The sequence below is a fragment of the Dermochelys coriacea genome, chromosome 17 (genome assembly GCF_009764565.3).
Source record: "Dermochelys coriacea isolate rDerCor1 chromosome 17, rDerCor1.pri.v4, whole genome shotgun sequence".
NCBI classification, from domain to species: domain Eukaryota; kingdom Metazoa; phylum Chordata; order Testudines; family Dermochelyidae; genus Dermochelys; species Dermochelys coriacea.
The window spans coordinates 4,293,745-4,320,791 of NC_050084.1; the positions used below are offsets into that span (position 1 = coordinate 4,293,745).

Genomic DNA, 27,047 nt, shown 5'->3' on the forward strand with positions numbered 1-27,047 from the left:
ATCCATACATTAGAAGATTAGTAAGATGTGAAGTTGCTGAATAATCTTACGCTGTATATATAACTTCTTGCTTTCCTCATGTACTGTGGAATCAGTAAATCTGTTGTTTCTGGAACATGCAGACATTCTAGGTTTCATGGGCCATACAGCAAGCAGAAATTCCTAGGAACTGGTAGGAAACCGGTGCAGCCTGCTGGTATTTGCAGCATGAACAAAACCATGTTTTTTCCTAAGTAGAGTCTGACCTGAAGTCTTTTGATCAAATACATTTGTGTAAACATGGAACTTTTTTTTTCAATCCATGCCCAAGACAAAGCCGAGTGACTCTTTGCCCACCTATCTGTCTGTGTTTGAAGCACAGGTCTGTATTTGCTGATATTGTTTTGTATTATAGTAAGGTCTACGTAGACCCCAATTGAGATCATGCCCCGTAGCGACTGCACAAACACTTAACGAAACAGTCCCTGCCCTGAAGAACTTATCTAAATAGACAAGAGAGACAAAGGATGGAAGAAAGGAAGAATTATCCTCATTTTACAGATCAGGACCTGAGATGGATTGTGATTTGCCTAGAGGTTCTCTGGAAGTCTCTGGCAGATCCAGGGATTGAACTCAGTTGCCTGAGTCCTAGTCCAGTGTCTTTACTCTAGGGAAAGGTTGACCCCTTGCTATTGAATGGCTGTTGGGTGTTGCCTGTGTAAAACGGTTTCCATAGGTCGGAGTTGGCGGGGCAGCGTGGGGAAAGCTTGCATTGATGCTGCCTGCACTGTACTTGCTCTGGGTACAGCCTAGACCATCAGCCTGTCAGTTCAGCACCTTTTACCAGCCCTGAATTCTCTTTACAAGTCAAAAACATAAAACAAACCTGGCCCCCTTTTGCTCTCCATTTCTAACCCTGAGGCTTTCACAGTCCGTAGATCCTGTGAACCACTGTTCAGTCACTCCAAGCTCTGCTCAACAAATTGGATGTTTTCATGTCATCCATGGGCTGTAGGAAATCCAGTCTGTCAGCCTGTGCAATTTGTATCCTGCGAAAAGGATGCAGCTTATGCTCGCGCTCTGGAATGTCTGCCAGAGCCTGGTGGCCATGTGCTGCTCTGCCCTCAAATAAAGTGCTCTGGTTGGTTTGGTTGTTAGTGCAGGAAATTGTAAAGCAAGGTAATTGGGGTTGCTTAATTGGCAATGTAAATGGCTTGTATGCTGCCTGAGGAGGGGGAGCAGGGTAACAGAAGGTCAGGATGGAACCACATGGTGGTTGAGGATGGAGTGTTAATGGGATTAGGTATGCTGGAAGGGAGAAAGATATCTGAATCTGGCTCTAGCTAGGATGAAGCTAGTCTACACTGGGATTACAGCCACCATGTAGCTGCATTGGAACATACTCCTAGTATAGGCAGGGTTTACACAAGGGCAGCGTGATTTGCACCAGGCAGCGTTCCAAATTGGGATGAGATGCACCAGTGTAACTCACATCTATCCTAAGGATGTGCATCAGTGCAGCTGTGCTAGTGTTTGAAATCACAGCATGGACAAGGCCTGAGTCAGTGAGTTGAATGATTTTTGGCAATGGGATGATTTAAAAAGAGACATTTAGGCAGAACATCAAAGGAAATTACTTGACAGTGAGATTGTGGTGGAAGGATGGAAAATGACTGAGATTGTGGTGGTTCAAGGCTTGTCACTTGAGGACATTTCAAACTAGACTGGACAAACCTCTAAAAAAGGTATAGGGAACAACCCTGCACTATTAATGCTTAGGGGATCAACTAGAAAAGCCTACACTAATTGTTCTCTTCCACCTTTGGTCTTTAAATAGTTATTTTGTTTGTCAGTCACAAAATGAACAGTATTCTGGGTGCAAACTTGCACACAGACGCATGAGTCTTCTGTGACTCCCTGCACGCTCGCCATCTAGCAGCTGCTTTACAAAAATGATGACATCGCCAGTTGACTTGTGGATCACGTTTGCAGGGATGCAGATGGGACAAGGAAGCAGAATCAGAGGTAGGACAAAGGAGACAATACAAATAGCAGTGGGGCCTTTATTTATTTTGTTTAGCATTTTTTAACTGACAAAGCCACATTGGTGGAACAAAGTCTGATACTGGAACATGGCACTGGAAAGGAAGCTCCCAGCAGGAGCTGCTGAGGCACGCATTATTTGATTGTAATTCCTATGTGTTTACAGTGTTGATTTCAGCTCGCCTATAGTCTTCTCAAGGGTTATGGAGGGGGAGGGAGAGAGACCCACCATGCCACACAGATGGTACCTGTGGCTGCTCAGTGCTCCATATACAACAGCAACAGGAACATCTTGATCATCATCAATGGACTCCTCATCGGATGTATTTCTAGTGGGGTCCTGCAGGGATCGGTTCTCAGCCCTTTTCTATTTAACATTTTTATCAATGATCTGGAAAAAAACATGAAATCATCACTGGTCAAGTTCGCATACGACACAGAAATTAGGGGAGTGGCTGATAATGAAGAGGGCAAGTCACTGATACAGAGCGATTTGGATCACTTGCTAAGTGTAAGTAACCAGTATACATTTTTAATATGGCTAAATGTAAAAGTATGACTGTAGGCCATGCTTACAGGATGGGGGACTCTATCCTGGGGATCAGAGACTCTGGAAAGGATTTGGGGGTTGCAGTGGAAAATCAGCTGAACGTGATCTCCCCATGCAATGCAATGGTCACAGGGCTAATGTGATCCTTGGATGCATAAAAGGGAATCTTGAGTGGGAATAGAGAGGTTATTTTACCACTGTATTTGTCACTGGTGTGACCACTGCTGGAATACTGTGTCCAGTTCTGGTGTCCACAATTCAGGAAGGTAGTTGATAAATTGGAGAGGGTTCATAGATGGGCCACAAAAGTGATGATAAGATTTGATAACATGCCTTATAGAGAGAGACTAAAGGAGCTCAATATATTTATTTTAACAAAGAGAAGATTAAGGGATGACTTGATCACAGTCTGTAAGTACCTGCATGGAGAACAAATATTTAATAATGGGCTTTTTAGTCCAGCAGAGGAAGGTCTAAAACAGTCCAATGGTTGGAAGTTGAAGCTAGATGAATTCAGAGTGCAAATAAGACACAGTTTTTAGCAGTGAAGATAATTAACCATTGAAACAATTTTCCAAGATCTATGGTGGATCCACCATATCTGGCAAGTTTAAAATCAAGCTTGGATGTTTTTCTAAAAGATCTGCTCTAGGATTATTTTGGGGAGGTTCTGTGGCCTGTGCTATACAGGAGGTCAGACTAGATGACCACCCTGTTCCCTTCTGGCCTTAGAATCGATGAATCATTTACATTGATCTTGTATATTGCACGTTACGGTTCCAGATGCCTCCTCCTCTGTTTATTAATGCTCTAGGAGGAAATCTCTGTCTCTTGTACTTTGGTTTTTTTTTTTTTGCAATTAGTTTTCATTGTTTTTCAGAGAGAAATAACTAGCAACACAGTAAAAACTAATGTATCCAAACCCACGTATTTAGCACTCTGTCTTTCCTAAAGTCAGTCCTCCAGCAGGCATAATTTGCTTTGAAAAGTCCCCCTGTCTACCTAGATAAATGACATGCCCCCCATTCTATTTGGATTAAAGAGGTTCAGCTACACAAGGAGATAGTGGGGAGTTGTTAAGGAAGTGGAAGAAGTCCTTCCCTTCTGAGCTAAGCTTGAATTGGAAGGACAGGCGTTAACTGGATTTGAATTGACAGGACGAGGGCATGCTCCATTGGCCTACAGTGCCCCACCTGCTGCGTGCAACATCGGAGTAGCCCCCGTGCACTTGTAAATCCATTAGGACACAATGTACAAGCTGCAAGTTAGCATTAGGAGTGAGTGAGGACGTGGGGAGGGCATTCATCTTGCAGCATTGATGGAGAAATGAAGTGTCATGAACAGCTGAGGATGTCTCAACATCCTGGAACCAATCCACAGGACAGAGTAGGACCCAGCCTGTGTTCTCCAGCTGCCTGAGCCATAGTCTTTTTTCCAGCAGAGCAATACCTGTACATTTCTCAAACAGACCTCTCGGTTTTACAGCTGATGGCCCTGTAATGAGAGAGCAACAGGAGTTGAGCTCATGTCTGTCTTCCACTGGAGAGAAAAATGACGATCTCCGTCCAAATAGCATATGTAGGAGAGAGGAAGAAGAGAAGACTGGATTTGTTGTTTGTGTCCTAGTGAAGAACTAAACTTGTATTGCATTGCTGGCAAGAAGTCCCACCCCAGCAATTCTCAACCTGTAGTTTGACTTATGAATCCCCTACTCAGTAGTTGTGTGAGGGGGAAGGTGGATTACAAGTTTCTCCCATTCCCTGTTTCCGGTCTCATGCTGAAACAGGTTTGCCCATTATAATGCTCTTGCTTTACTTCTTGAACTCACTTGTGTTGACAATGACCCTACACTGGTCAGTTTCACTTGCTGATTCTTGGTAATCACTCATTGCTGCTGTGTTTGGGTTGTAAATGATGCAGGGAGCAGTTTAAATCCAAACAGAAACTTTTCCATGTTAGGTTTTGTAAACCACAACTCCTCTGCTGATTTGGGGGATTAAACTAACAGACAATGTGCCTTTAAACAATTCTAAGATGTATCAGTATAATTGTGCTTGTAGGCGGGAAATGTTTTATTTTAATTTTTAATTTACATATCACTTTTCTGTAAGAGGAATTTAGAGGAATTTTTAACTGCCCCACCCGCAGTCTCGAAGCATCAAATTAATTTATCTGCTCATTAGAAACTACTACCAATACACTGACCTCCCCAAAGAAAAAACCTAAACCCAGCTTTACTGAAGTATGTCCAATTGTCAGGGTGGTGGAAAACGGGATCTTTTAAGGGGCCTTCAGAGGAAATTAACAAGACTCTAGAGGCACTGCCTCCAAAGGAGAATTTGAAGGAAATGTTGCATTGCTTTCCATATAAGGGAAAGCAGCAGCACTCCATATTGGGAACACATTCTCATTATTGTTGACAGATCTGCCCTTTGAGTTTTTAAATTAACTTTGTCTGCTTGAATTTCCAAGGTTAGGGCAGAAGCCTGGGTTGCAGTATATATGATGATATTGGTTGGGCAAATGCCTCTGAGCATTCATCTGACCTGAATGAAGACAGGCAAAAGTCTTTATCCTAATACAGTTTGAGGAGGGGAATCTAGCACAGCTTCATTCAGCTAACAGGGCAGCGAAGACACCCTTGTTATGGACACCAGTTGCCATAGTGGGCTGCCGCTAGGTTCCTGTGGGAATAAATCTCATGCTTGGAGTTCTGCATGCACTGAAAACAGTTTCATGTTCTCTTTATCAGTGGTAACCATCCCTGCCCAGAGTTTGCACTAGTGAGTTAATGCATCCCAGGCAGATACCAGGGCTGAGAAGTCAGTTAGCATGACCAAAAATAGTACCCTGCAGCTGTTAGTGGAGGGGGACGTTCCCATTCTTACTAGCATGCCACTGGGGAAATGAGAGTCCTCTTTCTCCTTGAGAGCCAATCTAATTGGTTTTATTCAATCTGTAGCCCAGTAGGTTTATAACCTGTCCTCTGATCTAAAACACATAATGGCCGGGGAAGTTTCCTGCTACATGGGTGTTTAGTTTAACACCTGTGATCTGACTTTTGTGTCCAGCTCCAAAGTTCTCCCTGTACTTCATGCTGGTCCATTTCCAGATCACCATGATGAAGGAAACAAACGAACAAATGATTAGTGACTGCAGTAGTGTAGCAACCAATAGCAATACTTTGCCCTCCCATAATGCCTCTAGTTTGAGGCTCTCCAGTCACCTTATCAACAATAAAAGCGGCAAAGAGTCCTGTGACACCTTATAGACTAACAGATGTATTGGAGCATAAGCTAGTCTATCAGGTGCCACGGGACTCTCTGCTGCTTTTACAGATCCAGACTAACACGGCTATTCCTCTGATACTTACCAACAATAGTTAATGAAGCATGATATCACTCCACAATGTTCATTCTGTTTGACAGATGGGGGACTGAGGCACTGAAACGTTAAGTGATTTGTATGTAAACTCAGGATTTGAACTCTGGTCCCGATTTCCGAGCTCCTGCCAATTAAATCCATTGATGACTTTGACTTCGTTTTATGGATCAGATTACATAACTGGTAACTTCCACCGGAACTGTTCTATTAAGCTCCTGTACAAGGTACTAGGCTAAGCTCCCTCTAAGCTATCAAGGGCCACGCAGGCGGGGAGAGGCACCTCTCCCCCAGCCCAGCCCCGGAGCTGCTGCTGCCGGGGAAAGGTGCCTCTACCCCGGCCCCAGGCTGCTGCAGCTAGAGAGGGCTCTGGGAAGTTTTCTCTCCCTGCCACAGCCGCAGGGAAGCCTGTACCCCTCACCCTGGCCCCACCCCAGAGCCCTTAATCCCCCACACCCCAACCTTCTGCCTCAGCCCTGAGCCCCTTTCTGCACCCCAAACCCCTCATTCCCAGCCCCACCCCAGAGCCCTCAACCCCAACCAGAGTCCTCACCCCCCTGCACCCAACCCCCCTGCCCCAGTCCTGAGTCCCCTGCCACACATCACCTCCATATTGGTGCACATAACAAAATTCATTCCATACATGGATGAAAAAATTAGAGGGAACATTGGTACCAGGTATATTTCTGTATAAACCGAAATTTCTGACATTTCTGTGTCAGTGGTGTCTTGAGAAGAGAATGCTTTTGCAGCTCCTATTCCAACTGGCTTTCTGTGCAGAGTAGACTATTTAACTTACCAGGAGTACAGTGTGAATCGGGAGTGAGGAGCAGTCTGAAAGCATCAACTGATTTCAGGCTGAAGAGTCTAGATTAATTCCACATCTGTGTTAGGTTTGGCTTGATCCTTCAGATTTGCAACAGCTGTTGGGAAGTGTAGCAAAGAATCCCCTCTTTAAATGTATGATCAAATTCTCCGAGCAAGAAGCATGTTATTTCAATGTCATTCTCCTTAAGACAGGAAAAGCTGCATTTAAAAGTTGCTGAGGCAGCGTTCTCCTACAGCATCCTCTGATCTTCCTGTGGTTTCCGATTAGCTCACATTTGGCTTTCCATTTACCATGCCTAACACAATAGATGGTTCTTTCAGGGGCAATTGTTCACCTACTTGTACGGTGACTGCCTTTTCTTTCTCTTTCATTAGCCTTACTGTGTGGATCACAAATGCCAAATTGCTCAGAATAAATGTAGCCAACTTCCTGTGCCAGCGGGGCAGAGGAGACCCTTTGTCAGTAATTGGAGTCTGCTTGTGCCATGTTGACAGCCTTGTAGAGACAGTCAGTTAATTGCAAGGACTTCACCAAGCTCTGCGCTTTCACTTTGCACAGGCTTGTGCAAACGATGGCTTCAGGTCTAGATCTTCCCTTCAGTTTCAGGCCATATTGGTGACTTGCTTGGATCTAAGGAGGCCAGAGGGAATTTCCATAACATGAAACATGTTGCAGCCATTCTCACCTTTAATACAGCTGTGTGGCCTGCTGATGCTACAGGATCACAGCACTCCATGTTCTGTCTTCAGCCAAGCAGCATCAAGACAGAGCATGACATGCGGGAGGCCAGTCATCTCTGTTGGCTTCATTTTTGTTTGAAAGGTATTGTCCAAAGACTACACAAATTAAAATTCCAGATATTTCACTATGAGGTTAATTAGCCATTGGAGCAATTTACCAAGGGATGTGGTGCATTCTCCTATCACTGACATCTTTAAATCAAGATTGGAAGTATTTCTTAAGCTCTCGCTCAGCCATAAGATATGGGCTTGATGCAGGAATCACTGGGTAAAATACTCTGGCCTGTTGTTATGCAGGAAATCAGACTAGGGATCACAATGGGCCCTTCTGGTCTTGCATCTCTCAATCTACGTTACTGTTCTATATCAAATGCTGATCAGTCCTTGGTTTTTCTGTAGTGCCCATCCACCGCTGTAGTATCTCAGTACTGATGGAATCTCTTTTCTGTCTGTATTTCCAGATGTTTCACTATGATTTTAACAATGAAAGTTTCCAACCACCAAAAGGCTGTTTATAAGTTTGGGTAGTTGTAAGATTAAAAGCTGATGCAATCTGGCACTTACTGAACTCATTATTCCCTTTCAACTCTTAGCAAAACACAGGATCTTCTTCTTTGTACAAAGGGGGGGGGGGAATCTATCCTGTTCTTTGAGTGGAGAGGAGAGAATCCGAGGGAATTCGAATTACAGAAATAATCAGTAAATAAAAAAAAACAGTTTCCCATCAAGGTTATGTACTTTCGGGTCAGACCTGCCGTAAAATGAGCCATTTGACTTTCTCTTAGAAGTGTCTGATCTGCTTTGGAAAGTGGAGCGTGATTGAAAGAGCCCATTGCCATGGGAATGGTGGTAAATCTTGGCAATCATCCTTCAGTGCATGCGTTTTTCATTTCCAATCAGCTTTCCCAATGCACAGGAGAATCATCAAATCAAACTGCTCAGACTTTGAACAGCGCATTCATGTACTTTCTGATATAGACATTCATATTAATATGGTTAGTGCTTGGAGACCACTAATTTGCTATTCAAGCCTTTCATAACTGGGTTTATATGACAGCACATTCCGGTGTTCTTAAATGCAATTGTCTTGTTTGTTCATCCGTGTCTCATGCTACATTTAAATTATAGCCCAACTAACTGGACTTATATAGCTGTTTGTCAAGGGATTTATTTATTATTATCACCACAGAGCTCTTCACCAATCTGAGCTGGTTATACTTCACAGACCGCTAAATTGAGGCAGGTAAGCAGAGCTGTGCAAAATGTTCTCAGTTCGCACTGAACAGGGTGTGAAATTTACCAGGTTTCAGCTTCTTTCACAGCTGGGTCTAAGCACCACCCAGCTTTGATGAGGTTCGCAGATATTTGGAGTGGACCAGGGACTGATGAATGATTTTGAGTTGAAGCTATGGGACTGTCACAGCACTGTGTGGATTCAACGTGAAAGTCAGCCATTGTGACTGATTTTTCTTATTTTGCTTGAGATTTGTGCGTAACTGAGCTGGATCCAGTGGGTCTGTGCTTAATGCCTGGCACAACCATAACAATGACATGAGTTTGAGTCCCAAGCTCAGTCCCTCCTTCCCCCTGTGGCCTTGTAGCATGTGCAGCCCTAGAACCTCGGGTTGCTCTGCAGTGATACCTTTGGTTATTTATACAGCACCCACAGATGTGCAGGACGTATAAACCCTGTAGATTATAAATGGCTGAGTTAGGAGACTGTTGGTTGGGCATAATGTAGAGACTGCTACCAGCATCCCCCCAAAAGGAAAGCTGCTGCAGCATTCTATAGGGCCTTGAGGGGAGTCTGTTGAATATGGCAAAGACATGACAAAATAGAGCAGCTGTTTATAGAGAGCTCTCCAGTTACCTTCTGTAATCTCTTTGTTTGCAACACTCTCTTAGATAGCTGCTTGAAAAATGTGATCCTTGTAAAGATCCCTTTAAACTTCACAAACTTGAATTTACTTTGTGTTTTGAACCAAACTCAATTTAACACGGCTGACTTGCATTTAGCAAAGTCTTTGCAGCTTTTGTGGCCAAATCCATTTAGCTTGTGCATCAGCATCATCGATGACGTCAGCTTAGCCCTGGGAATAGTGTGTGTTAGGAAACTGGTGCTAGCAGGGGCAGCATGAGTCTTTGTTTTCTGTAGGTCCTAATAAATGGAGATTTAAAAAAAAAATTATGATGATTCTGTATATGCATCTTTTTTAGATATTTGTGACCTAGAGGACTTTGATCATCAAATAACAAGTTTCAGGTATGATAAATTTTGATAGCCTTGTCAAGTCTCTCAAAACACAATAAGATTTTTGCACAGGAACAAGTTCCAGAAGAGCGATATAGATACTGGCATTAAAACTTAAATGTCTCTATGACTAGCACCCTTAGCTAAAGTGTCGGTAAGCATATAAAAAGCTAGATCACCCAGTTCATTCTGGCTCGAGGTTGCATCCTTTTCCCACACCCTTCATCTGTCTTGTCCACTAGATTGTAAACTCTTCAGGGCTGGGATTGTCTTTTAGCACAATACAGAGTCTTCACCATCTTCATCATACAATGCTTTACATGATGGGGGCCAAATTTCAACTGAGACTTGAGTATTGCTCTGATATAAATAAAATTATAAGATGGATCAGAATATAGAAGCATTTTCTTTAAGGTTTATTCTGGATCCATTAGTTTGCATTGCAAAATAACTAAACATAAAGTATCAGAAGTAATGTAACTGTGAGTTTTATTAACATTGAGGCCCCATTCTGCTGTTCTTCCATTGCGGTTTTTTGTTCTCCACTGGCCCAAATGAATGTCATAAATATCTATGGCGCCAGGAAGAGTTTGCAGCACATTATTTGATGATGTGGGAAACTAATGATTCATTTCCTTCCCTCTCCTCTCCTCTCCTCTGTCCTCTCTGGTTCTGTGTTGTGATCTGATTGCATTTAAGAGGTTGATAATTCATCACTGGGCTGTTTAGATTGAAGTGCCTTGGAAAAATGTAAGTGAACTGCTCAGATTGGAATGTTTTAGGTACTCCAAGCTCTGAGATCAGCTCCTCTGACCACAGCCTTTCCTGGCTTTTAGTTGCAGTTGAAGATGCATTGGAGTGGTTACAGAAGGCTTCCCATGTACACCTGCAGGTTATGCCTTGCCAGCAGCTATTTTCCTCTTTCTATAGTTCCTTCTAGTGCTGGTGGTTTTTTACAACTCAGAATTTATTCTGCATCTGAAATGTATGTGCAGAAATATGATGCCAGATGAGAAGTGTGCGACCAGGTGTGTTTCAATTATTGGCACTGGATGAAGTTAAGTTTTGTGTGGGGAGTTCTAGCCTGCAAATCAAGATGGCCAAAATGCAGCAGGGTTTAGGCAGAATCATCTCTCCAAGTTTCTGTATATCAGCCATGTTTTCAGTGTGAACATGTCTTGGGCATGGACTGGAGATTAGTGTAATGAATGGTGGTTGGGAGGGAAGGAAGCAGCTGAAACAGGATTGCCTCACAGGGTGCTGGTAGTAGCAGATCACAGTTACAGTGCCTTCCAGCCAGAGATCTCAAAGTGCTCCACGCGGGGGGAAACAGAGGCACTGGGAGATTAACTCCTGTGTCAAGGGTCACATAGCAAGTACATGGCAGAGCTGGGAGTAGAATGCAGATTTAGCTCCTGGCCCTAGGCATCAGCCGAGTGATACAAGGAAGTTCTGGTCAACAGGATGCCATTTTCTTTTGAGGTCACCAGGCTAGCAGTAACTGGTGAGACCTTTGGATGCTCTGCTACAGACTGCCGCTCTGTCGTCTTATGCATCTTTCTGATCACTGGCCTGTAAGATGCTGCTGCTCAAAAATATTAATGGTCAAGCTGCTTAGAGTTTACCTCTTCTTCTCCTTCCCCCTCTCTTTTACAGCTAAAACTATGGAACAAATACAGAGTCTCCAACATTCCATCGCTGATATTTATAGATGCTTCCACGGGGAAGGTTGTGTGCAGAAACGGCTTGTTGGTGATCCGGGATGACCCAGAAGGTGAGACCTGGAGCACTGCACACCCATACGACAGCTAACAGTCCGCTTCTCTTTTAGCTCCCTTTCCAAAGTGTGCCTTGAAGCAAAAAATGGAAACAAATGAAGATCATCAGACTTACCTCATCAAAGCACTGGATTATTTTCAGCATGAAATTCCCTACATTGTTCCCATTAGAGTTAGGGTTTCATTTTTTAACGAACAAAGGCATCTCTTCTAGGTTTTCTGTCTGACGTGCAAATGAGGGAAAAGTTAGATGAAATGAAACACTGCGGTAAGCATTTCACTGGGGGGGACAGGCAGACAAACTGAGGACCCACATTTTTCATCACTTAAAATCTGTGCTGTTCTCATATAGTGAGTGGTGCGTATATTAGTAACCCCACACAGTTTGAGACAGAACAGTTCCCTTGTTACTTACAGATGGTGCCGAAAAGAAGCTATAGTTTTCTTTTCTAAATCATACCATGCGGCGTGTTTATACCAGACCTTGCCTTCTCTGAATCGGCAAGTGATAAAAACAAATAGTGCTACACATATTTGTAGTCCTTACACAAAATGAAAGTGGGGCACCTGCCTGGACACCTTTGACCCTTCAGCATATGTGCCTCTGCATTCCATGCGGTTGTCATTTCCCTAGTGTGGGAATGACAGATACTGAAAACAAGCCCCTAGGTGTAACACAGGGGGCAGGAGCCGTGCAGCATGACAGGCTAAGTATAATTTGTGGTCTAAACCATCTGGTAATGTTTCTTTAGCTCTAGCTGAATTTACGGGCTGCTTATTCTGGGAATTGGCAGCAGGAATAGTCAGAATATATAGACGCTTTTTTTAGGTGGGTAAGGAAACTTGTGTGTCCATTATCCCGCCTTAAAGCTATGGACAAAGCAGCCCTGTGCGGGGGAAATGAAAATGGTGACAGTTTTAAGGAAGCCTGCTGCTGTTCCTAAATGAGAGAGACTGAGGTGGGAGTTGAGCTGCAGTAACCGAGGCTACACCAGCTGCTGCTCAATTGTTTTAAAATGGTAGCTGATCAGGAAGCAGAATGGCTGTGAGGAGCGGGATGGGCAGATTGACCTGTTCTCTAAAAGATGAATAGTCGGAGTACGTGGCCTGCACCCCCAGCCATGAGCAGAGAGATCCTGACCCTGTAGAGCTCTGCCAAATTCATTTAAAAAGGAAGAATGAACCGCAGACCACAGCAATGACCCGGCTGCCCAAAGCAGTACTATTTGCATTGTTCCCAGAGAGCATTCTGACATCTAGAGACTGGGTGAATGCACGCAAACGCACTTTGCGGCTTAGAAGGCACACGGATCCCTAAGGGTCAGATCCTGCACCTCTGTGGGCACCGAGAGTCCTAACTAGAGTAGAAAGCTGTGCAGTTGTGGTGTTTGCGGGGGGGGAGCAGGGAAGAGGATACCGAGAGCCTACGTAGGAGATGTGAACCCTCTGCATGATACAAAGCATGGCTCCTCTGGGGTGTCCTGCATAGGGCGGTTGGGGATGGAGGTGCGAGGGCAGCAAGTAGATTTGCTGCATAGGTCTGCTGGCTGAGCACTCCATTGTGGGGAGGACGGGGACAAACCCGGCGCTGCATAGACAACTTCATCCCTGAGACTGCAGTAGTGGCTGAACCCTGGGAGGGGGTGACTCTGAGGTCCCCTGCATGGAAAGCTTGATTGCCCAGGTTTGGGTGCAGAGAATATGGCCCTTTGTAGGGCGGCTCTCCTCTGCGTCCCTTGGGGGGTGTTTCATAGGGTGGTTTTCCTTCAGAACAAATGTGTTGGTTAACGTTTGGTGCCAATCTCCCCGTGGGGATGTGGCCCAGTATCTGGGTGGCAGGGGGGCAGAGGAGGTCTCCATGGAAGGACATCGGTGCAGATGGATTAAAAGGACTCCCGGCTCCTGTCTGTTGCATGGTTGCCCAGCTAGATGCCTTTGGAGAAGGGGGGAGGGCCTCAGTAAAGCCATTTCAAGTGTAAATGTTAGTTGTGGCTCTCACTCTTCTTCTCTCTGCCTTCTCCCCTTGCCCATCCCAAACTCCCCTAGGGCTCGAGTTCCCCTGGGGACCAAAACCCTTCAGTGAAGTTGTTGCAGGGCCTCTGCTCAGAAACAACGGCCAGTCACTGGACAGCACCGCCCTGGAGGGCTCTCTCGTGGGGGTCTATTTCTCTGCGCACTGGGTGAGTAGCTGGCACCTCTCCATTGCAGAGTAAATGGAAGGGGTTGGAGGTGAGTGGCAGCTCTGTGGGAAGGCTGAATCCTGACTGCAGCTCCTCATGCTAGATAACCACACCCTGTGCTGGCTGGGCTGCCAGAGTCACTTTTGCAGGGGCAGCTGTGTCCGAGGTGAAATTCACCCTGAGCAGACAGGTTCTTCCACCTTCCCCTTCCAGGTAACTGGCGGAGGTTGCACTGGTGACTTGCTGAGTCAGTGCCCTCTATCCAGCAGGCTCAGCCACTTGGCAGACTGCGAGACTGCCTTTTGGCCCCCTGGGAAAGCAGGGATCGTGGGGGCCTCATGGAGCTCCCTGTTCCCCCTGCTCAGGGAAGCTGTGGAGAGAATCCGGCCCATTGACTTCATTGAGAGCAGTTTCCCTGGTGTCCAGGTACTATGTGCTCCTCTGTGTTTTTCCAGTGCCCGCCCTGCCGAAGCCTCACGAGGGTCTTGGTGGAGTCCTACCGGAAAATCAAGGAGGCAGGGCAGAAATTTGAGATCGTCTTCGTTAGCGCAGACAGGTAATGTCTGCTGTTTGCTTTGGAGAGCTCTGTGCTGTGCCGTGGTGCAGAGGCTGGAGGGACGAGGCAAGTGTGCAGGCCAGACTGGAGAAACTCATGCCCCGAAGCAAGGAGAGAGCTGGGAGTTGCTAGAAGCAGATCACAATCAGTCCGGTTTTGTGGTACATTCAGCTGTTTGATATGTGCCTGCGAGGTGGAAAAAACTTCAAGTATTAATGGATACGACACCTGCTTTAAAGAGAGAAACCAATCGGGCTTGTCCTCGGAGTGCTGTTGGATACACAGGAGACCGGGCTCTAAGTGTGGGGTGGGAGGGAGGCAGGGCTGGACAGGGCTCTTCCGTATAATAAGGACCCTACACCCCAATCTGGTAGCATGAGATGGCTCTGATTCTGTGGTGGCCAGATACCTTCACCCTGCTGGTTTAGGGGAGAGATTGAAGGAGCCAGGGGAAAGATGGATTAGCCAGGGCAGGGGTGGAGTCAAGATCAAGCCCACGACCCTTGAGGTGGTCTTGCTCGACATTTTGCTTTGAGGTTCCTTCATGCCCTGGATACAAGCCCGAGGTCTGTGGGGCCCTTGAGCAGCAGCTGTCAGAATTCAGGAGATTTTTAATCTCTTATTGAAACCCACTGCAAGCTCCTTCTTTGGGAGAGGTGCCATCTTTAAAATCAATGCAGTCTCCCCCTAGGTGGGTGTGACTTGGCCTGCCCCGCGTACAGGTGGGCTCTGGGCCCTGGGGAAGTGTCAGGTGTCTGCTGGGCTATGTATGGGCAAAGGGTTAAACAGGAAAAAGGGCCGCAGAAGGACGGTAATGAGGGTGCATTTATTTGACCTCCATTTCCATTGCATAGGTCAGAGGACTCTTTCAAGCAGTATTTCAGCGAGATGCCCTGGCTAGGCGTGCCATACGCTGATGAAGCCAGAAGATCGCGCCTCAACCGGCTTTACGGCATACAAGGTAGGAAACACCCCAAGCCTGGCATGAAAACCACTCCTGCCCGCTCCTCTCATTTCATTTTTTTCTTAAATGTCTCCTTTTGTTTAAATAAAACAAGAAAACAGCAAAGGGCCTCCGGCAGAGCTGTCTTCTCTGCAGACTAATGTTCCTACTGTAACCTGCCAGCCTGTTAGCCAAAATGGAATTTCAAAAGTAACCTAATAATTCCTCCTGGAAATTTGGAGCCTTCCAGTCTTATGTTTTATCCTTAATTGATTGATTTATTTGTTTTGCTTTTGTTTTCTTGCTCTTCTATATGATGGGAACTCAGGCCATTGTTCTCTGTAGAGACTGAGGAAGATGGCATCTGATTTGCGCGTTTGATGTAAACCATGGCTTTGCGTCTACTCTTCCGGGTGTCAGTTCCAGAATTACACAGGCCTTGGCTGCTGAGGTGGGGAGGGAGAGAGAGATTGTGTGTGTGTTTTTCAAGGTGTTCAAAGACTTTGTGCACTCACAGGAGCTCTAAATGTAACTGATGTAATGCACTGACCCTGTAGTAAACAAAGGACAGCATTGATGTCTCGCCTAGAGGGTGTAGTACAGGGAAGGATAAATGGGGCTATTAGCTAGCAGGGAAGTTTTCAGTTTTATGCATGTTTCCTCCCTGTGCGTAGGGGACTGAAGGGATTGATTGATGATGGGAGATGAAAAAAACTAAGGATAATTTGGGTAAGTGATGGCTCAGGGGAAGTTGTATGATGACAGCTTGCAAGCGTCTGAGAGATGCAAACACCAAGAAGGGAACGGAGTTGCCGAGGGTGGTCCAAAGTGCAGCTACAGGCCTGGCCTTACGCAGGGTCTCTCAAGGCCTGACTCTGTTATGCTAAGTCCCCTTTACACTGCTGTGACAGCATCCATGGGCCATAAAGTGTAAATGTAATTTACCTAACCCTGACTGTCAGGTCAATGCTATCCAAAGCTTTCTGAAAATCAGGAGAGAGTAAATAATTGGCTCTTTGCATCTGCATCAACAGTTATTCTGTTTAACAAAATAATCAGTTCTGTCTGGTCTGGCCTGCCTTTCCCAAATCTATGCTGGCTTTCACGTTTTCAAACGTGTCCATGAACCATACAATATAAACTGCCCCAAATGTCCCTCTTTTGAGCTTTGCATACGTACCAAGGCAGAATCTTGCCTGTAGATGTTAAGTTATCCGTTGCAGACGCTTTGGGACTATATCGTCCCTGGATTTTTTTTTTTTTTGTCCTTTTTTACTTCCCTAGGATCGAGATAATAGTTGAATGGTTTAACTGTTTCATCCTTGGCTTTTGCATGTGTAACCCACCTCTCCCAGGGTCCTGGCCAAATGATTGCCTCCCACTCTGTTACCTCAGTCTCTCCTCCAGCTTATCTTCATTAGTAAACACAAGTGCATCCTGGAGGGATGTGTTTTTAAAATCTTCTTTGTCAAATGTGGATGTGAAGGAACAACTGCTGCAACTACCAATAGTTGATTCCTCTGCTGCCTTATTATTGGCTTTTCTGGGTTTGTCTTGTTTTCCAGACCTCTGGTATAGTTTAAAAGCTATGTTATTCGTCACTGATATCCCTAGCTATATTTGCTGCTGTGTTTCCATTTTACTCTTTGAACGCCCCCTTGACATTCCGTCTGTTTCACATAAAACTCTGACAATGCTGCATTGCTCCCGGTAGTGCTGAGGAGCTCTGTGTTTGCTCTCTCTGATCCTTGTTAGTTAGTCATACCTCTGTTTTAGAACTCTGTAGGGGCCAGCGTGAAACCTGTCATTGTAACCCTTAGCAGCCCTGCCTTGTCCCTCTTCATCCCACAAGAAGAGAAGCCTTGTATGGCCCTTTCTGAGGGAGTGCAAGTATCTCTGATAGCAGGTACCAGGCATGTGCACAGTGTAGTGTTTGTGTTTGTTTCACAAGTCTTTGATGGCCTCAGGAGCCCATTGGCAGAGCTGAAATAACACAAGATCTTGTCTTCTCAAACTCTTTCAGTTCCTGAGTGGAGGAATGCAGCGAGATGACCAGATCTGTTGTTGTTTTGCTGCCATAACTGGCTCCCTTTGGCATTCAGGAAGCCAGGGAAAAATGTAAATATAAATTCTGGGTTATTGGGCTTTTATTTGGGTTTCCCTGAATGCCTTTCTCCTAGTGTGGAGTCAGGTTGGTGAACCATTCCCACCTATATTAACTTGCTTGGGCATCCAGCACTATTTATCTTGAGATTTATTCATTTTTTGCATTGTGGGTGTTCAGAAATAATTCCCCATTGTGCGCACCATTCCCAAGCTTCATGTAAATTGCCTCCTTCAGTTCACTCTTCCTATGGAACGAGGAGCAGCGATGAATTTTATGAACAAATGGGGATTTTCTCTTACTAATTTTTATTTAGAGAGAGGTTTTGGATTGTTAGAAATCCCCATTGATCCCCTCAAATCTCCTTTGGATTGGCAGTGATTATGGGAGATGCTGCTTTCCTTAAAAATCTGTCTGTCCACCTATCTAGGTTTACAAGGTTGCCCATCACCATGGTATCTGAGAGCCTTTTGCAAGAAGCAAACACAAAAATCTCTCTCTTCCTGCCGAGTTGGGCAGGAACAATTTTAAAGTTATTGTAGGAAAATGTGTCCCTTTCTGGACTCAGGAAAGCAAAAACCCTGCTAGTCGCAACAGATGGGATAGCAGGTCTAACTTTTTTTCCTTTCAAAACAAAACAAAACAAGCACTGCTTCAAATACTTCGCTTAGTTTATCCATGGGACACAGAACTTTGTTTCTGATAATCACAAATCCATAACTAATAGATGTTAAAACAAACAAACAAAAAACAAACAAACAGATTTTCTTGCCAGTCATCTTAGAATAAGAATATTGTCAGATGTGGTAACAGAAAATTCTGTCACTGAGTTTTTGTAAAATGTTAGTCACGTGGGAAAAACCCCTTTTCTAGTGGGTAAAATCTAATTGATAAATCCAATCTGTCCTATTCTTAATCCAAACTTTTATATGACACTTATCACCATGGCCCCTGATTTCATGATTGTACCTTCAAAGGAATTCATCCGATGAAGTGAGCTGTAGCTCACAAAAGCTTATGCTCAAATAAATTAGTTAGTCTTTAAGGTGCTACAAGTCCTCCTTTTCTTTTTGCGGATACAGACTAACATGGCTGCTGCTCTGAAACCTTCAAAGGATAGTTAATAAAGTCTGACTTTATCACAGCCAAAGGAGTTGAACCTTAAAAAAAAGTTGTTCTGGGAATTAAAAGAGGATCTGATGGTATGTGTATGAAGGATGCATAACATAGGGATTAGCAGGTGTGAAGTATGTTTGCTTTCAGGTTTATATGCCGAAGACGCTGCCCTGGATACCACGGGCCTGTATCTCTGCAGATAGGATATGACTGCCATAGGATTGTGATGGTGTCAAGTTGTGCTGGGCAAGGTGTTAAATTCTCTTTTCCTCCGTGTCCCCTCACCCACAGTTGCTTTGTGAGCTGACACACTATCTAGGGGAAGGTTTCAGAGTAGCAGCCCTGTTAGATTCATAGATACTAAGGTCAGAAGGGACAATTCTGATCATCTAGTCCGACCTCCTGCACAATGCAGGCCTCAGAATCTCACCCACCCACTCCTACGAAAAGCTCACCTATGTCTGAGCTATTGAAGTCCTCAAATCGTGGTTTAAAGACTTCAAGGAGCAGAGAATCCTCCCTCAAGTGACCCGTGCCCCATGCTACAGAGGAAGGCGAAAAACCTCCAGGGCCTCTCCAATCTGCCCTGGAGGAAAATTCCTTCCCGACCCCAAATATGGCGATCAGCTAAACCCTGAGCATATGGGCAAGATTCACCAGCCAGATACTACAGAAAATTCTTTCCTGGGTAACTCAGGTCCCATCCATCTAATATCCCCTCTCAGGGGATTAGGCCTATTTACCCTGAATATTTAAAGATCAATTAATTACCAAAACCACATTATCCCATCATACCATCTCCTCCATAAACTTATCGAGTAGAATCTTAAAACCAGATAGATCTTTTGCCCCCATTGCTTCCCTTGGAAGGCTGTTCCAAAACTTCATTCCTCTGATGGTTAGAAACCTTAGTCTAATTTTAAGTCTAAACTTCCTGGTGGCCAGTTTATACCCATTTGTTCTTGTGTCCACATTGGTGCTGAGCTTAAATAATTCCTCTCCCTCTCCTGTATTTATCCCTCTGATATATTTATAGAGAGCACTCATATCTCCCCTCAACCTTCTTTTAGTTAGGCTAAACAAGCCAAGCTCCTTAAGTCTCCTTTCATAAGACAAGTTTTCCATTCCTCGGATCATCCTCGTAGCCCTTCTCTGTACCTGTTCCAGTTTGAATTCATCCTTTTTAAACATGGGAGACATGCACACAGTATTCCAGGTGAGGTCTCACTAGTGCCTTGTATAACGGTACTAAAACCTCCTTATCCCTACTGGAAATAGTCTGTATTCACAAACAGAAAAGGAGTACTTGTGGCACCTTAGAGATTAACAAATTTATTTGAGCATAAGCTTTTGTGAGCTACAGCTCACTTCATCAGAAGCCCCAGTGAAGAACTGGGGAAGACCTGAGAACCAGTGAAAATATGCTGTTTTAAGCAGGGCAATAAAAGCAGGGGGAGACAGAGGAAATAAAAGTTCTTGTGAATTCTCAGAGTTGAGCAGCCATGCAGAGGGTCAGTCCTGTGGGAGGGAGATTACTGCCCTTTGCAGACTGAAGGGGCTAGTGCCTCCACACAGAGACAGGACACTGCTGGAGATGGACTGTCCTTGATGCATTTGCTTTAATTCTCTCCCTCTTCTGCCATCCTTCATAGAGGGCCTCTTCAGTCTTAACCAGAAGTGCGGCTTTCTGGGGTAGGGTTTAGCTCCCAGGGGCCAGTTGTTGTTGGCTGAGGAATACCTGGAGCCTGCAGTCAATATGTTTTTGGGAAAACTTTATTAAGATGAAGTTACAATAAAACATGAACATATTAAATTGCACATTACTTGTTACTGATTCAAGATCAGGTTAATAGTCAAAGTACCTGGGTAAAGATTCAGGCTGGGAAGCTCTCCTCCTCTGAGCACACTAAAAAGGGTGACCAAGTTTCCCTTTTTTGGTGCTTCTCTTGTGTACAGACTTTGTGTGAAAGCTTTTCTATTACATGGACAGTCCACATTTGACTATGCCACAATTCCACTGGAGGAGAAGTCTGTTGTCCAATAATGAGCAATACAAAGTCTTGCTGCTAACAATAACAAATAAATTAATTTGTCATTCTGCTTACAATGTAGCTCCCTTACTGGAGCATTACGTGAACCGGTGTCAGGAGATGTCGAGGGGAAGCTGGATAAAATGAATCTGTTTAATAGTTTCCTCCCAAAACTGACTAATCCCTGGACACAACCATCACAAATGCAAGTGTGTTCCCCTCTCCCTGCAACCCATCCAATACAGCACCTCCCTAATGGCAAAAATATGAAGAATCTTAACAGGAGTCAAATACCATCTGTACAGTTACTTTTACACATATTCTTTATGACCTACCCAAACTGAAGATGTCGATCCCCTTTCCTTTCCCACATAGAGATCAACTCATCCCGATCAATTTCTTTGTCCAAATCCCTCTCCCATCTTTCAGTCTGGGTTGTTTTCTCATCACCATCTTTTTTCAGTCAAAATTGTCTCTGTCTCAGAAACCTTTTGTTCCAGCTTGCTCCTTTGTCAACTCCTCAGACGGGGTTACAGATCTAGCTAAGAGACGTTCGCTATCCAGATTTCACAATAAAATGTTTGACTTGTAAGTATTGAAAATATGGGACCTTGTTATTGTTTACGTCGTTACCTGTCTCTCAGTATGATTTTGAATCTGGACCCAGGAGCAGATGTCTGGATTGAACAATCTCAGCTCTTACCTATAATGAATAGTCACATATGGAATATTTCTTTGGGATGAATTCCTGATTGCTAATGAAAGTAGCAAAGGGACAGGGCTTGGCAGCAGGAATACCAAAGCTGCCACAGTGGTCTGGATGAATGGGTGTGACCTATATTTCTCTTTCACCCAACAATTATTATGACTAGCTATATTTGGGCTCTGGTCTTGTCAAACTGAATCACTGTGTATTTTAGACTTGTTAAAGGGATACTGTCAGATTGAAAATCCAGACATCCCCTTGTGTGTTTACCTGAAAACAGTAACACTTAAACGATTTATTTTTTAAATTAGGCTCTGATTTTCTGGGTGTAGTTTTACACTTGCAGGTAGTTTGGTTTATAGCACTTGGGTGTCTTGCTATCTGATCATGCCTGGAAATCAAGTGGAGGTCTAAATACTATGAGCAGTGCACACACATTGTCTGCAGATGCAGAATTATGCCATTAAAATGAGGCGAACAATCAAAATCAGGCCCTTAGATTTCCCTGGTCAGCAGAGCTAATGTGAGATCTTTACCTTTGTATAAAGGGAATCTCTGAGAGAGGAGATTAAGTAACTTGCCCAAGGTCACATAGGAAAGTCTGTGGCAGAGCTGGGAATTGAATCCAGTAAGTGCCTTAACACAGAACGTGCGACTGGGAGTCTCTCAGCAGTGTCACATGGATCTGGAGGAGGAGATCAAAATGCAGAGCAAGTTGGGGTGGGATTGGAATTCTAAGGAGATAAAGGTCCCAGTCCTGTGAGATGTGTCACATGTTCTGTGTCTGTTGATGTCACTGGTCAGGATATTCTCCTTCTCATAGCTTAAGGCTCAAAGTGAGTTTCCCAGTTCCTTGCTCGCTTTCTGACCTGACCCTCTGCAGCTATCTCAAATGCCATCAGGTGATGAATAAACCCTTCTGTGATTCAAATAATTTTCTTGGCATAACCTTGGATTTGTAACTCATCCACCAATCTAGGTTAATGTGCTGTTCTTCCTGCTAACCTAGGGAGTACAGCCTTAGTATGTACGAAGGAATTTAAAGCTGCGCTGTCTAGGGCTGGAATGAGGGGAATGTAATTGCTCGCTGGGGCTTGCAGGCAAATGTCGAACAGACAAATGTCTATGGATTTCATAGTGAAATGCTTAGAATGCAAAGATGTGTGAGTCGCCTGCGGTTTTCCACACGTGTGCATGCAGGTCCAGGAGTGCGGCAGTAACTTCACTTGCTTTCTCCTACTCTGAAAATGGTTCTGGGAAGTCTTTGGAACAATACTCCTAGGCTGAAATGCACAAGACCCGGCTGGGAACATTTGACTCGTCTGAATTTGCCAATTCTAATTTACAGGAGGTTGCTGGGCGTGGGAGGAGCAAGACACTCAATAGCAAATAGATCGATGCAAGAGTGGTGAGAACCAGACACCAAAATGCTGGCTCCTTGACTCTTAGCAGCCCCGATATTAAATTGTCTCTGTCCTTCCCTGTTTCTCTCTCGTGGGAGACAAAGAAGAAACATTTTTCCAGCTGAGAGTGCCAGTGTCGGGTTATTTGTGAAGCCTTTTGAATTTCCAGATCCTAACGTTTCAGCTCCCATCCACTCTGTCTTAGACAGGTCGAGATGGGCACCTGAAGCAGCCATGCGTTGCTCAGAGAGATCACTGAGCCTGCAGGTCTCTTCCTCCTCTGTCACTAGACAGGTTTGTACAGTGGCTGTTCCTTCCTCAGGCTTCCCAATTGGAGAGACCTCCCCCCACCCTCTTTTAATTGAGTCCCAGCTGCTGGTGGTTCCAGTTGTTTTGGTAGCTGGCCTCTTCTCATTCCTGAATGGCTCCATTGCTCAAACCTTGCACTCCCATTTGAACAATAATCTCTTCCCCTGGCTGTCTTCTCAGCTCTCCCAGCTGTCGAGGGAAATGGAGTGGCAGGGCACAATCTGCAGCAGCATTTTCTCCAGCTTGGAAGCTTATTAGCTGCTTTCCAACCCAGCAAATTGAGCTTGAACTGTAGGGGTCCCTCGTATGTTTGAATGGGATGTTCTGGACACTTCAGCCATGCCTTGGGCTTCCTCATGCAAAAAGATACCTGCCTTGATCTGCAAGCCAACTACAAAGAGTCATTCATGGAACCTGTCTGGTCTGTGTAAGTTTCAGTGGTACCAAGACTGTGGGTCACATCCTCAGCTGGTGTAGATTGCCATAGTTCTCTCGCAGTCAGTGGACCTAGGCTGATTTATACCAGCTCCGGTAGCCTTGGTACCACTGAAACTTACGCAGACTGAACAGTCATCTGGTTCGTTGGGCAGCCATAAAAATCAAGTGAACACTAAATGCATCCGATGAAGTGAGCTGTAGCTCACAAAAGCTTATGCTCTAATAAATTTGTTAGTCTCTAAGGTGCCACAAGTACTCCTTTTCTTTTTGCGACTACAGGTCCTGTTGCTTCAAGGATCCGAGCATTAACATTCAAATGTGGAGCCAAAACTCAGGGCTCTTCTGGCAATGGGGGAGGTTAGGCCAAACGAAGGCTATGGCCATGTCTATACTACAAAGTTTTACCAACACAAGTTACGTTGATCTAAAGCTGCCATGGTTAGTACATCGTTTGTGCGCGTACATACTTGGCTCCTTGTGTCAGCACTGCACATACTCACCAGGAGTGCTTGTGTCAATGCACGGTGCAGTGCACTATGGGTAGGTGCCCCAGTGTGTAGCCTGCCTCCAGCCAGCGCACTCTCTTTTGGGAAGTCTTGGCAAATCATGGTGGAGCAGAAACAAGTTGTGCAGGGGTGACTGGGAGCAAAGGGTCAACTTCTCAGGGTGCAACTATCTCCATCCCATAATGTCATCTATATCCTATAATTTTTGTGCCTTATTAAAAAAAAATCCCATGAACCTGCACAGCCTTCATCACTGTCTGCCATCTTTAACAGAAGCATGGAGCCTGCCCCGCTCTGCCCTATTGTCATAAGCATTGCAAGAATAGCGCACACGATCTTCCGGTATTTGCAGCGCCATAAGAGGAACTGAATCAGCAGGGAGCATGATGATTTCTCGGCGGACAGATTGCTGGGGACATGGCAAGAACCAATTCAAAGGTGTTGGTGGCATTCCTGGAGTAGCTGCAGATGGTGGAATGCAGCTTTTGGGCCTGAGAAATATTATGATGTGGTGGGATCACATCATAATGCAGACTTGGTATGATGAGCAGTGGCTGCAGAACTTTGGGATGCACAAAGCCACATTCCTGGATCTGTGTGCTGAGTTCTTCCTAGCCCTCCAACACAGGGACACCAGAATGAGAACTGCGCTGACAGAGAAGCAAGTGGTGATTACGCTGTGAACACTTGCAACGCCAGATTGCTACCGGTCAGTGGGAAATCATTTTGGGGTTGGAAAATCCGCTGTGGGAGCTGTTATCATGCAAGTGTGCAGGGACAGTAATCCACTCCTGCTACGCAGGATGGTGCCACTCTGGAGTGTACAGGACATAGCGGATGGCTTTGCAGCAGTGGGGTTCTTGAACTGCAGTGGAGCAACAGTCAGCATGTGTATCCTCCTTCTGGCACCAGACCATTTTGCCAGAGTGCATCAACAGAAAGAGGCCTGTGAATCGGGTTTGTCAGAGGTATCCATGGTGGTCTGTGGGGGGGGGGGTCTTCGCCAAGTATGGAATGAAGCTCTTTTATAAAAGTGACAGGTCTGCAGCTCAGCACCAGATTGACTATTCACTACCCTGGCCTTCAGATATGCCTGATGCAGTTCCTTGGCTTTTACGCGGTACTGCTGCTGGTGCCTGTCATACTCTTCTCCTGCATGCCCCATGCAATGTGCTAGGAGATGTCCACATTTCTACAGCTGGGCCATAGCTGTGCTTGCACAGCCTCTTCTCCCCTCTGGCCCAGGAGATCCAGTATCTCCTTTCCCTGCTCCAAGCCGGGGCATATAGCCAGCAGGGTCAGCCGAGCAGTTTCATACAACAATGGAGAGCTGCTAGATGTGCTCGCCAAGCTGGACGATCATGGTTCTGGTCTCTGTGGAGTTCACAACTCTGAGCACAGCAGTCAGTGTCGGGCATTGTGGGACAGCTGCTGGAGCACTGTTAAGATTGACATAAGTAATGCACTGTCTACACTCCCGCTGCATTGACCTCCGTACATCTACCAGGGCTCAATGTCACTGAGGGAAGTGGTGTTACTATGTTGGCATAAAGGGGCGCTTACACTGGTAGGAGACAAATTTAAGTGTAGACACGTGCACAACTAGGTCGACACAAGGCAGCTTACATCAACCTAACTTTGTAGTGTTGACCAGGCCTATATCTGCGCTTTAAATGGTACAGCAGCACAGCTGCAGTGCTGTAGGCTTCAGTGTAGACACTCACGACAGTGATGAGAGGGTTTTTTGCTGTAGTTAATCTACCCCCCGCCCCCCAAGAGGCGGTGGCTAGATTGACGGAAGAATTCTTTGTCAACCTAGCGCTGTCTCCACCGTGTGGTTAGATTGGCTTAACTATGTCTCTCTGGGGTGTGGTGTTTTCATACCCCTGAGAGATATAGTTTAGCCAGTAACTTAGTCAAGGTAGCAAGTAACTGAGGAATGTGCCTGTTTTCTATTTAAAGGCATTTGAGGAACTCAGGGCTGTTATGTTTAACAGTGCGCTTCCCTGCTAGCAGAAATGAATAGTTGTAGTTAAAGATCGGTGGTCGTGATCAGGTTTTGGGTTTTTTTTAATCTGTTGGTGTTGAAATGTGCTGAATTCACAGACCTGAAGACTGAAGTTCTCAGACAGATCAGGTGCAACATGGGCAGTGCTGAGTGAAACAAGCTTCTCCAATAATGGCCAGGGCTCTTCAGTCTCTGGGGCGTTTCTGTTAGTATTTGGGGGCTAGTTGGGAGGGTGAATCTTATGAAGTGCTGGAGTGAGACCTTGGAACTCGGATCACTGAACAACAGTCGGTTGTAACAACTTCCAGTCACTACCACTCTGGGCTGGATTTGAATTGGCGATTTGCACCAAATTTCTATTATGACTCCTTTTACTTCACTTTGTTTTACACTGGGGTGAATTTGGCCCTTAGAGATCAAAGGCTCTGTATTGCACTGCCAGTCCTCCAAGCCAGCCAGCCAGCCTTCTGTTTTTTCAATTAAGATGCATTTTTTGATCATTTGTCCTGCATCATTAAGACTGAGCTAAATCCAGCCCTTTGTAAAAAGATAAAAGTCTATTGAATGCCCTGAAGCTGCTCCGGCTTCCACCAGGGCTGAAACTGGTCTAAATCCAACCTCTGTTTGAATTTCTGACAATGAGCCTGTTTGCAAATACCACTCACAGATAGAGATTCCAGTTCTATACCAAAACATGGCCTTGTGCGGATAAACACTCTCCTACTCGGAGTTGATACACCATGTGTATGCAGACCCTTTAAAATGCCCCACTGAACAAAACGTTTGGCTAGACTTTGTAGAAGGGCAAAGCCCAGTTGGACTTGAGTGAGCAGTTCAGCACAGCAGGGGGCACAGCGCTCTTTGCCGTGGGGACTAGAAGCAGAACTTGCCTGTGTTTTTGCAGGACTTTTGTAGAAATGAAATGTGTGCTCGTAACCTCCAGGAAGACTGTTCTTTAACACATCTGCTTCAACCAGGCAGGATGAATTAAAATATCTATAAAACTGCATCCACAGCAACTTAAGTGCACTAATCCTTGGGAGAAAAAAAATCTGCTAACAATTGTCAGGAGGTTTTTTTACTTTATTTCCAAGTGCTTGTTTGAATAGACTTCCCACCAGCCTTTCCCTGTAAGACTGGCCTTTTCCAACCAAACAGTTGTGTGGAGAATCATACACCTCCACCTTGGCACCAGAA

The 27,047-nt window shown here is 45.1% G+C and overlaps 1 protein-coding gene across 1 annotated transcript in view; it reads left to right on the forward strand.

The window, feature by feature from the left end:
* Window positions 1–27,047, forward strand: part of NXN (nucleoredoxin) — a 103,566-nt gene that overhangs the window by 54,373 nt on the left and 22,146 nt on the right. Inside the window, exons 2-5 of the mRNA XM_038375397.2 lie at window positions 11,430–11,547; window positions 13,598–13,731; window positions 14,187–14,287; window positions 15,142–15,248. Of these exons, the coding sequence (XP_038231325.1) occupies window positions 11,430–11,547; window positions 13,598–13,731; window positions 14,187–14,287; window positions 15,142–15,248 (460 nt within the window). The remainder of the gene's footprint in view (window positions 1–11,429; window positions 11,548–13,597; window positions 13,732–14,186; window positions 14,288–15,141; window positions 15,249–27,047) is intronic.